Genomic DNA, 12,422 nt, shown 5'->3' on the forward strand with positions numbered 1-12,422 from the left:
TACACCATATATATTTAGATGTGTCTTCTCATCCCTCGCTCTATCTAAATAAATAAATAAACCAAAAGTCGAACCTTTCCTCGAAACTTTTACTGCCATCTACAGTCAGAAAACTCAGAAACGGACTGTAAAGGCAGAAACAATGGGTAAAATATTGAATCAAAACCAAACACTTGAACGAGAGACCCTCCTCCCGTTAACTGCAATGGGGCCAGGGTCTCTCAAGCAGTTGGAAACTTGGATATATGCTTGAGACACGTGTCGTTTGATCGTCCTCCTAATCAACCCCCCTCCCGTTAAACTGCAGTGGGGCAAGGGTCTCTCAAGCCGTTATAGTAGTTTTAGTTTATTTTAAGAATATCTAAATTATGAGAATTAAAAATGAAATAAAAAAATAAAGTACAATTTTATCTTATTTAAAAGGGAAAAACAAAAACTTAAATTTAAAAGAAAACTAAATTTACTAAAAATTTAAATTTATTTATTTTTTAATTTATTTTATTCAAAATAACACAAATATTTATATAATTTTATTGATATTTATTAACAAATACAACAAAATACAATTTCACAATTGAAAACAACTCCCTCAAACCATAATTCATCTCATAATTAAAAACAATTCCCTCAAAACATAATTCTAGTGAACAGATGAAACATAAACCTTTTACATTCAGTCTTGTATCCTAAAAAACCTTTACCAATTACATAAATTTGACATAATAGACAAAATTAAACATACTCAAAAGTTCCTTACATGGTGAAATTTAGTTTAGATGGAACTTGTTACTTGGCTTGTCATATAAATTTGACATAATAGACAAAATTAAATCATACTCAAGTTTTTTACATAGCGAAATTTAGAGGAAAAAGAGATCAACTTTTCTAGGAAAAAGAGATTTCATTCTACCAAGTAGACCTAGAGTTAAGATGTAGGCTAGTTATTTCATTGCATCTAGGGGGCTCTAGCCCACTATGGTAGAGAGGTTGTAATGTAATGTAATACACTGTTAAACCCTAAACAAACCTCTACGTGAAGATCAAAATAAAATAAAAATAACTTCATGTTATTCGTCTATCAACCTATGGCATTCATGTGTAATATAGCCTATTTAAAGGGTGAAATTAAACCATCCTAGATTCACCTTAACTCTGTATCTACCAAGTGAAATGGTGAAATTAAACTATCCTAGATTCATCTTAACTCCAGATCTACAAGGGACATGGCCTATTTAAAGGGTGAAATTAAACCATCCTAGATTCACCTTAACTCCGTATCTACCATGTGAAATGGTGAAATTAAACTATCCTAGATTCATCTTAACTCAAATCTACAAAAGGTAAAGAAAATTCAAATCCGTCAAAATGCAAAAAAAAAAAAATGAAATCTACTTACCTTTGATAATAATAAAGTTATCCTGACTACTATGATGAAGAAAGTTCATTCTTTCATATAAATGATGAAAAAATAATAATAAAGTTATCATGGCTGGAAAGAAAAAGTTCGTTCTTTCATATAAATGATGAAAAAAGAGAAGACTCTTAACTTCATATTAGGGATTTTGGGTTGTAAAGGCCCTTGACTTCGAATAGGGTTGTAAGGTTAAAGGAAGAAAGACTATCTAAAGGACAAAGTTTAACTAAGAATTGATTATATTAAAATTATTTCATTAAATTAAATAAAAAATAATAATTTTATTATATATTTTATTAAAATTAAAAGAGAGGATATTAAATACATGAAAGACTGTCAGAATTTCTCTATTTTAAAGATATTTTTTAGGGTTAGAATGAAATTATTGGTATTTACATATATATTCACTTAAGAGTTCACAAGGGTGTAAATCAATACAACAATATTTATATAGACAATTATTAAGGTATTATTCCAACCAACCACCCAACATTTAAACCTAGGTGGAAATTTATAAAATTTATATAAGAAAGAAATAATAAAATCATGATAATGATAAATTTTATCAAATATTAAATATTATAAATTACTTTACATTTATCCAATACTAATTACTTAATAAACTTTATTTAATACTAATTAATATTGTTAATCTAATCCATAATATCGCATTAAATAAAATAATCTTAATACTTATCTTCCATGACTTTGGCAAATATAATTGAAAGAAAAGTTTGCATTTGATCATGCAACGCCACATACATACTAACTAAATAAACAAACCAAATAACTATGAAGGAAATGAGCAAGAAACCAAAATTTAATATTGCACAAACTAAAGGTAAAGGTCAAGAAGGAATTGATAATAGCATATCACATCCCCCTCCAAAATAACAATCAATTGTTTGGAAATATGACTGAGAGTAATGATACTGATGGAAGTTGTACAACTTGGTAGTATAGAATTTGGATAAAACAATTATTATTTGATTATGCTCCAATGCACATGTCATGAAGGTGGAAATAAAACCTTCAAAATATGAACCAATGAGATGATTACAAATTTGTTTTTTAATAATATTAATGAGATGATTACAATTTTTTTACCAAGGTTAAAAATAAATAAATAAATAAATATATATATATATATATATATATAAAGTTAGACGTTATCAAATATATTGGTTAAAGCTCAACTAATGGGTAGTTGAAAGAAAGACTTCCCTAGTATTAATAGTTTTATTATTATCAATTATAGTGTATTTATACTCTGCATATTTTATTTGTGATATGTTTTTGGGCGTTTTTTGTTGAGCAAGGATTTGTTGGAATCAAAGTTCTAATTGTGAACTCTCCACAATCCAAAGGTTCCAAGGTTTTTTTATGGTGTTGAATCCATATGCAATCAAAACCACATTTTGAAGAACAAATATCAAAATTTCACCAAAAAGTTTTTGTAAGATTCTAACCAAAAACTCAAAACTCCAAAACTTATCATAATTATACAAAACCTTTAAAAATTCCTAACATTTTGCAAAAAGATGTGAGTGTTAAATTTTTTTTACTAGTCCCTCAATGTCTTCTCAATTTTCAACCATAATCAATATAAATGAATTTACCATAGATTATTTACACTTTTTTCTTTTTAACTATTTACACTAGGGATAGCCTAACATTTTCATTCGAATCTGACAAAACAATTTTAAGAAAGAATGTGATTTTTTTGTTTAAAATGCATTTTTGAATACATAAATAGATTCAGCACCCTGAAAAACCTCTTAAAGCACTCTGATTCTATAAATTAAACAACTTAAACTCTAGTTTTTAAAAATATCTGATTAAAATTAACCAAAAAAAATGTCTGTAAAAAATGCGATTTTTTCTAAAATTAAATTAGATATAGCAACTCTTCATCAAAACCATCGAGTCCCGGTTCAAGAATAATTGTTATTTTTAAATTATATGCTAAGATGTGTCTTATCACCCCATTATATAATGTCCGAACCTCTCATCGAAACTTTTCCCTGGGTTCGTACTGTCATATACAGTCAGAAACAAGGGATAAAATATTGATTCAAAACCAACACTTGAACGAGAGACCCCCTTTAAACTCCAGTATGGCAGGGGTGTCTCAAACCGTTGGATATATGGTTGAGACACTTGTGGTTTGATGGTCCTCCTAACATGCGCACCAATTAATTTTCAAAGTGAAATTGTTCTTCCCCTCCCACCACTTTGATATAGTTTGCTGACGCGAAAGATTTTTGAAGAATAGACAGGTTTAATGGTAAAATGCTTTTGTGTAGTCAATGTGATCTTTATATGAGAAGGTCATCTAAACAGTAATTAAATTCTATGAACTTGGTGTAATTTATCAGGTTGCAGTAGTTAAACATTGTTTCATTGCGTCATTTAAATAAGTTAAGAGACTTCTAAAATCTCAAAAGAGTAGTTATCGATTCTCAAAATTGCAAAAAGTACGCAAAAAAAACAAATTGTCAACTGATTGAATCTTATTCATAAACGCCTCCAACATGAAAGTATAATCATTTCAGTTTTAACACGTCTTTGTAAAACAGACCTAAACCTGTAGAATGGATTCCCAGGTTTCCTTGACTCGGGCTTCGGAAACTCCACTTCCTACAGAAATCTGAATGTCAGCATGGCACCCAACTTCAAACCCTTTTCTTAGCTACCTTGACTTTTAGTTTCAGAGAGTAGCTTCAGAGTCTTGACATGTGTAGAATCCAAAGCTCTATGGTTTTTTCAGATGTAAGCTTCTCATTAAATAAAGTAAATAAAGAGGTTAGCTTCTCATTAAATAAAATAAATAAAAGGATGCTATCTGTCGCATTAATATTTGTCCATCTATGGTGCCTCCTTAGTATCGGGGATGCAAGGATATGATAACTATGTATAGGAAGGCAATTCTTATTTCATCGACTATAGAATACTTAATGTGCCCTGACATGCAGGCCTTTAACTATCCCCTTTCAGTCGATGATGCTATCTCGATGAGCGTGTTTTCACTGGAAAGGGATAGTTAAAGGCCTGCATGTCAATTGCCGTATATGAATGTAACTATGTACATATGCCGTTGGGATGGGATGGTAACTATGTACGGATATGGTAACTATGTATATGCCGTTGGGATGGTACCTGCACTGCACGGAATTATGGGCAGTGAATACAAAGTATGTTCGCAGACAACTATTTGACTCAATATTCTGCACATTAATGCTCGCTACCTGCTTTCTAAGGAGTTGTCTATAATGCGATTTTTTGAGATTCCGGTGACGGAATCCGGCGGAAGAAATTGAGCTGAAATCATGATTTGTTGCAGTTAAAATGGTTTTTTAACTGCATATTCGGATTCAGCGCCCTGAAAAACCCCTGGGACAGTTTCATTGTGCAGAAATTAGTTATCAAACTTGGATTTCCATAAATCACTGCCGGATTTTCACCGGAAAAAATCGCCGGAAAGGCTTTCAAAAAGTCGCGTTAAAGACTACGGCGCTTTCTAATGGTTACAGACTGGCCTGTCCCATTGCGATACGAATTGTTTCATAGATCATGTCTGCATGTTCATGTTCCACTGCCGTCAACGCTAGTAAAAGCCAACTGTTCATCAAAACCTTCTAAAGCCTAGGTTGATATGGCTGATTTTGCTCAATATACTTTGTTTTCACATACTTGCTACGGTTATCAGAGAGAAGGAGAGAAGGAAAATGAAGGTCAAAGAAAAATCAAATTTATTTATCTTCAAAATGTAATACTACAGACAAGACAATTACATTTTCTATATGAATCCGTCGGTGATTTTCTAGGAAAGATTATCAAGGCTCGTGGCTGCGATATTATGATGACAGGGATCCACTTTGTATTCTTTCGTGGCCATGGTTTTGCTATTATATACTTCATCCGCAGTGTACTTGATTTGGCGGCCCTGCCTTTTTGACACAACTGTATTTTCGCCATGATTCTCACATATGATGTCAATCTGCCATACCATACATAAATTTAGAGATTAGAAAATGATAAAATAGAAATGCACAATTCAGATAATTCAACACAATTTTACCTTTTGATAGCCCACCCCTATTAATCAACTGATAGGTTGCTGCCTCTGCATGCTTAAAGGAGAGGCCTTTGCAATTCCAACGAGCTATTAGCTTAACTAGTGGGTTAACATAATAATGCTGCCCATTCTCCGTTACTCATCAAAAACCGCGATCAGTACTATTGCCTTAACCAATTCAGGCCAATCTAAATCATGGCGATTCCTACCTCCATAGCAAAGTTAATGCTATGGAGGTACCGTCTGACAGCCCGACGACCACCATTCACCATGCATCATATTCCCATCCATCATCGGTCTCCGGCATCCCTCTCCGGCTGCCCATCTGCGCCCCGGCGACCCTGCCCGCAGCTCAAATCGTATTGATTACAGATTGATCAAATCGCAGCCACCCTCAAATCGATCGTATTGATTACAGATTGATCAAATCGTATTGATGACATATTAATCAAATACGGCGCGTGGCCTCCACTCACTCAAATCATATTAATTCCCGGGAGAGCTCATTTACAGATGGCAAGAATGCGACCAACCTCCTCCCGCCTTCAAAACCCTTCCTGCTCCGCGGCAAACAGAACAAAACCTGCAAAACCGAACAGAACATTATCTGCGAACAGCTGCAAAACCATTCTGCGAACAGCTGCAAAACCATTCTGCGAACCGAGGAGCGTTCAATTCAATACCTGGAGGAGCTGCGGCTGGCAAGGTTAGTGCCGAATTCTTGGTGAATTTTGTAATATCTTCTTGTAATAATATCTTATACGTTCTCTATCTTATACGTTCTCTGTACTGTAAAATTTTCAAGACATAATGGCAAGATGTGTAATGTGTAAATTTGTTAGTAGCCCTGATCCACCACCTGCTGTGTGCAATCCTGATGGAACCAGTCGTGGATAGCTGTGGCCCTGGCGTGATGATAACTTCTCCTTCTAACCAAAAAGAAAACTTTTACCAATATTCATAAACTTAGAAAATAAGGTAAAAATTATAAAAACAAGATAAAATGTATGGAAGCCATGACCAAAAAGAAAACTTTTACCACTGCAGCTTCCATTCGTGCAAGGTGCATAAAGCTTGAAATTCGTTAGTCCGCACACAATCCTGAAAAACGTTGTTGAACACAAAGCCGCAGTCTATCTTGCTTTCAAATTTGTTTGGAAAATTATGAAAATTTCTCGAGATTTTGATAAGATATGGCAGATTTTTTCTGGGATGTTGAACAGAAAGCCGCAGTCTATTTTGCTTTCAAATTTGTTTGGAAAATTATGAAAATTTCTCAAGATTTTGATAAAATATAGCAGATTTTTTTTAAATTTTGTTAATCTAAATTACAAGATGCTCAAGGTTTTGATAGTACTAAAACCATTTCCATTATAAAACTATTTCCACTCTCAACTCTCAAAAACTAGATTTATTTAAACATAAAACCATTTCCGCCCTCAAAAACTGGATTTATTTAAACCTTCTTATTGTAATTTTTTTGAACTGGATTTATTTAAACATTCTTATTGCAATTTTTTTTTTAAATTTTTAGCCAGATTCCGGCCACGATTTTCAACCCCTGGGTAGACGACGCCGGAAACAAATACTGAAATTGATTCAAACTGTACCCCGGAAACAAATACTGAAATTGATGCAAACTGTACCTTCTTGTGATAACCATGGTCAGTAGGGGAAGGACAAATGGTTTTTAAAAGAATAAAATAAAAAGTATCATCAGATTTTAGGAACATACTCTCGACATTCCTAGCCCCTGGAATCGAGCCCAAACAGCACTCAGCGGCAGACCTGTAACTTCAAGTATTCTATGGTTTGTCAGCCAACCCCCATAAGATTTTCATCTGCACACATTTAGACGCCCGCAACACATCTTCAAATGCCGGACACTGATCCCTGATCCCAAATATTTCCAAAACCAGTAACTGATATAAAAATAACATGATAATCCGAAAGAAGAGTGATCATTTAAAAAATCACAAGCTAATAAGTGCACACTGAATGATACCTCTGGTTAGAGAAATCTGTTGCCAAAATTTTCGAGAGGAAAATTTCCATATGCAAAGGCCAATGGCCGCAATTAACCCAACTGTAGCGGATGCCACGGCCAGAGTTACTCCAAGCACTTTAGATCTTTGGCCTCCTGCAAATTTGCACAAGAAAATTGGCTACCTTTTAATTCACAAAAGAAAAAACATTACAAAACCAGTAGATATTCTTATCATGGTAAACTATATGACGAAAATACCCGATTCAGGAAGAGCGTTGAAAAATGCGTAAAGCTCAGAACGCAAATAGCAGTTCATGGATACGAATTGAGAGCCAATAGCTCCAGTCTGGCATCCGGATATTTGTGACAGGGCAAAATCCAGCCACGATCCGCAGTCTGTGGAGGATAAATCTCTCCAACACTGCCCTATGCTGTAGATATGCTCCGTCGCATTATATGGCGCAACAGCTGAATCTGCAGCAAAAAGTTTAGGAGGAGAAACCCATACACTCCTCGGCCAGGAGGGCCGAAGACGGAAAACCGAAGGGAAAGCTGATGGACGGGTTAAATAAGGGCGTCGATATGCATGAAGCTGAGAGACGGGTGGATGATTTGAGCAACCTGGCAGACAAGGGTGATGGCGTTCCTGCATGGTGATCACGTGGTGGCTTCAGATGTGACCATTAGACTTATGACCTGGTGGTTTTATATGAGTATCGTTTTGATAAACGTAATATTATTTCAGAGCTGGCTAGAACTCTTCTCAGTCATTGCAGCTAGAACGCTTGTCATTGCAAGAACGTCATTGTTCTAGAAAGGTCAGTGGCAGGTTTAATCGCTGATTGCCAGTTGTCGTTGTCCTCATCGTCTCTAGGTCATTGCCGCTTATAGCCAGTTGATTGTGTGGAATAACCGGTGGAATAACTATCGCATACCATGAATTTCACTTCTACACCACCATATGTTCTTTTTTACCACCTCTTACAACAACTCTCTCACGGACAATTAAATAAATTTTACATATGTTTTTTCTTACTATCTCGTATGACAACTATCTTAGGTATGATGAAATTAATTATGGAATTAATTTTCCATGTCATTTTTTGCTGTCTAGTATAGCAACTCTCTCAGATGAAATTATTTTTTTGTTGGTTTCTTTTAGTAATATGGTTTATTTGCTTTCTCTCTTTCAATAAATCAAGTAAATTATTATATTAATATTGGTTAAAAATTTAATTTAATCACAAGTCGCGACATGCCATCCTTGAAATTAAAAATAAAGAAAATCAATTTTATGATCATTTTTTTCACTCTCCTTAATCTTACAATCGAATGGCGGATACCTCACCGCAAGTAAAATGTCCGCCCTTGAAATTAAAAATAAAGAAAATCAATTTTATGATCATTTTTTTCACTCTCCTTAGTCTTACAATCGAATGGCGGATACCTCACCGCAAGTAAAATGTCCGCATTCGATTTGGCGATAGTTATAAAAATTATGAGTTAATTATTAATTTAAACAACTCACCAAGTTGGAATAACCTCTGCAAGGTAGTTCCGATAACACAGTGAAGAAAACAAACTATCGAGCTCAGTTAGACAAACATGGTAGGTTAAACAATAAGAATTTAGTAGCAAAACCGAGCAAATCTCTATCGGAATGAATTGGTGAAATGAGATAATGTTTTGGCAAAGGGAAGGTTGATATGACCACCATTGGATCAAAATGAATAAATTCCAACCATTGATTAAATACCTGGGGGCTAACCATAGATTGCATGTGAAGTCATCTGGACTCGTGTAGGGGGACCAATAGATAAGCCCCATATAATCAAAGTTATACTGTGTTTATTCCATATTATGGCATGTATAATAAAGAAAAGTACTTTGGGAAACCATCAAATAATACCTGTGGTGGAACGCTAGTATAAATAATAACATAAAGTTTGTTAAGTTGGTTCAAATCACCGTTGCATACATCAAAACTATATTTCACCATTTTTAGATAGGAACTTAGGACATATAAGATATATGTCACAGAAAGGAAACACGCCTATATACATACCAAGTAAGAAACAATGTGTATCTACCAGAGGAACTTAGGTTAAAAATGGTTAAACCCTATTTTATATTTATTATATATAAAGGTGTGTGAAGAAATGTTAAAGGGCTATAAAGCCTTGTTAAAATAACTAAAGGGAAAAAACAAACATATATGTAGTTAAGGAAGCCAGGGAAAAGAAAAGTTGAAGAAATTAAAGAAGGAATAGAACTAAATAATTAAATAACAAAAGCTTAACATAATGTTATTTTGTTGAATCTGGAAGGAAGCCAGAAAGAAAAGAAAATAAAATAAAATAAAAAAAGAAGTTGAAGAACTTGAAGAAGGAATAAAACTAAATAATTAGATAACAAAAGCTTAACTAATTTTATTTTCTTGAATCTGATCTTCTCTTCTATGACTAAAATTAAAGAGAGACAAAATATGGAAAAATTGAACATCTCTCACTCAACCTCTAGATTCACTAGCATGAAAGTAGATACATTTAAGGTATTACAAATCAGCTAAAGAGTTGGGACAAATTCCTGATAAATACGATCTACATCTTAAATAAATCTCACAACTTGACTAAGAAACCATAATCTCAACAAACATACGAAAATACAACGAGAATGTACGAGTTTGAAGTAAATTTACTTTTTCGTTTCATAATAAAAAAATCCCAAAGTGACACTGACCAACCACCGTATATTTAGCTTATATCTATTCACTTTGTTAACTGGAAAAATTTATATTTATGTGTTGACATTATTTAACTCTTTTCATTATTTATGTGTTGAGTTCTTATCATCTACATAAAAAGTTTAGTTGCAACAAATAGATATGTTTTTTGTCCAGTAACGTATTATATATAGCGTTTAAAATGTATTTTAGTGTTTATTCTATTATTATGTTGTTCTTTTTAGATTATGGTATATGGAGAGCATTAGTGTCTTTACTCTCCTCGTTATATTTGCAGGAAAAAAATATGTCCTATAAAAAAATGGCATCCTATTTTGCCTTTGTTGGAGAATCCATAGAGCCCTCCCCCATGGAGTGTGCGGGTTACGAGCAGTATGTGCATCTCCCCGAGCTCAGTGCCATGTGGAAATTCAAGGAATGGCCTGGTTGGTCTAGAGAGGGGTTGGTAAAGGCTGCCTTACAGTCATTGGAGATTACTTTTCAGTTTGTTTCGTCTGTGCTCTGTGACACAAGGACTTACATTGACAAAGAGGAATGGAAGAGAAGGCTTGAATCCTTAATTAGTTCCCAGATTGAGTTGATTTCAATGATTTGTGAAAATGACAAGCAGGTTCCCACTCTTCAGTTGTCAGTAAGTAGTGGTGTTCTCTCATGGAAAGTTTTCCATGAGGTATGGCAGAGACCTGGTGCTTTACCTGTGGTTAGTAGAACAAGTGAAGAGAGCTTACTTCCTCGTTTGGGTACATGGAAAAGCGCTGAAGCTATGGTTTCTAGAATATGGCTTGCCATTGAAGGCCATATGCAGAGGACTCCCTTCACTTTAGGTCTGGGGGAACCAAATATGTCAGGTAAGCCTCTTCTTGAATATGATAGAATCTGCAAGCCAAGATATTTGCACTCTTTAAAACAACATAAACAGTTCCATAATCTAGAAGATGCCAAACTTTGCAATGTCCTCCAGATCTTTGAGGCGTGGGTATTTGTAGGCCAAGAATTGTTGCAGAGAGTATATGAAAGAATAGACTCTGGGGATTTCGTAGGAGCATCCGCAGACTGTTGGATGGTTGAAAGGATGTGGAACATGCTCACAGAAATTGTGAATTTGCTTCTAGTGATGGACCCAGATGATTTCCTTTGCCTTAAACACCAGTTGGCAATTAGTAGCACTAGTACACTTGCAGGCGCATATTGCCTTCGGTCTGCCCCCCTTAGAGACCTTACAAATGCATGCAAGGAACTAAGGCATCTGGTGCCCAAAGTCATCGGTGTTGAGGCTGATCCAAAGGGTGGACCAAGGGTCCAGGAGGCACTTATGCATTTGTTTCATTCACATGGACTGCGCTCACATAACACTTCAGGTGCTTACCATGTTGCAACAATACATGTTCTGTTGGCCTTCCAGGCAATAGAAGCAGCGGTGAAAAGGTTTTTCTTCTCATATCAGCAGCTGGTAGTAACAACCATGGGTAGCACTGAAATGAAGGGTCCATCATATCTAGGTGCTTGTGATGCCCTACGTCATATATATTTTGAACCACCTTATTTCCCTAGTGTGGATGGTGCAAAGACATTTTTGGGTTACTATTGGCACTAAAAGTTACAACTATGGTGGATGGTACACTGGAAGATCTACAGACAAATCAAGTGAAGTGTACAAGAGAAAGAATAGTGCCTTGAGTTTTTCAATGTATTACCCCAAATTCATACATACACTTTTTACATTGACAGTTTTGAGTACTATACATAGAATTATATTGGATATAGGATTAGACTCATTTTTGTTCATCCCCATCAGTAGGACCAATCAATAGAACAGTGGTAGAAATTTGGGATTTTTTTTTTCCCTCTCCAACATGGATAGGATACTAAGGATTCATAGTGTGCAATTCCTCCTTCGTTAAATAGTGTAAGAGATTGTCCAAAATTAAAAAGGTAATTATTAAAATTATTAAATTTTACGAGTTGTTTCTTTTTTTAATTTTTTAATTCTTTACCTAAATTTTATGATGGATTTAATGATATTTATATAATTCATTATAAATTTTAACATGAAATGTAGTTTAATGCTGTTATTTTTATATGTTTTTTTAAGATTTTTTTATTCAGTGTGTGAAACTGAGATAATTTTAATTTTAATTTGTTAAGTTTATTTAATGGAATGCATCATAATTTTTTTAGATTATTGAATTTATTTAATGGA

At 34.3% G+C, this 12,422-nt stretch overlaps 1 protein-coding gene and 1 pseudogene across 3 annotated transcripts; one reads left to right on the top strand and one right to left on the bottom strand.

Moving 5' to 3' along the window:
* Window positions 1-5,849: 5,849 nt before the first annotated feature.
* On the bottom strand, window positions 5,850-8,157 carry LOC149178469 (cysteine-rich receptor-like protein kinase 2). 3 transcript variants are annotated; one of them, XR_016258209.1, is made up of 4 exons: window positions 7,738-8,157; window positions 7,498-7,632; window positions 6,176-6,260; window positions 5,850-6,075 (listed from the first exon to the last, which is right to left on the bottom strand). XR_016258209.1 is itself a non-coding variant. In XM_089420348.1 (3 exons), exons 1-3 carry the CDS (start codon window positions 8,129-8,131, stop codon window positions 7,308-7,310), a joined length of 555 nt encoding a protein of 184 aa, XP_089276474.1. In that variant the 5' UTR covers window positions 8,132-8,157; the 3' UTR covers window positions 7,301-7,307. The 3 variants fall into 3 exon arrangements, 2 of the variants coding, with proteins under 2 accessions (XP_089276474.1, XP_089276473.1); XM_089420348.1 differs by lacking the exons at window positions 5,850-6,075; window positions 6,176-6,260 and adding an exon at window positions 7,301-7,333; XM_089420347.1 differs by lacking the exons at window positions 5,850-6,075; window positions 6,176-6,260 and adding an exon at window positions 7,305-7,385.
* Window positions 8,158-10,523: 2,366 nt separating this feature from the next.
* LOC149178470 (nematode resistance protein-like HSPRO2 pseudogene) lies at window positions 10,524-11,816 on the top strand (annotated as a pseudogene).
* Window positions 11,817-12,422: the final 606 nt, after the last annotated feature.

The sequence above is a fragment of the Pinus tabuliformis genome, chromosome 4_1 (assembly GCF_031772625.1).
Source record: "Pinus tabuliformis cultivar Carrire ecotype Pingquan chromosome 4_1, CPIR1, whole genome shotgun sequence".
NCBI lineage: Eukaryota > Viridiplantae > Streptophyta > Pinopsida > Pinales > Pinaceae > Pinus > Pinus tabuliformis.

Bases quoted from the DNA above. Each gene is read 5' to 3' on its own strand.
- LOC149178469 (XM_089420347.1), bottom strand. From the start codon at position 8,131: ATGCAGGAACGCCATCACCCTTGTCTGCCAGGTTGCTCAAATCATCCA. The intron at 7,633-7,737 runs GTATTTTCGTCA...GCAAATTTGCAG, and splicing joins CAACGCTCTTCCTGAATCGG to GAGGCCAAAGATCTAAAGTG. The intron at 7,386-7,497 runs GTATCATTCAGT...ATTTGGGATCAG, and splicing joins ACAGATTTCTCTAACCAGAG to GGATCAGTGTCCGGCATTTG.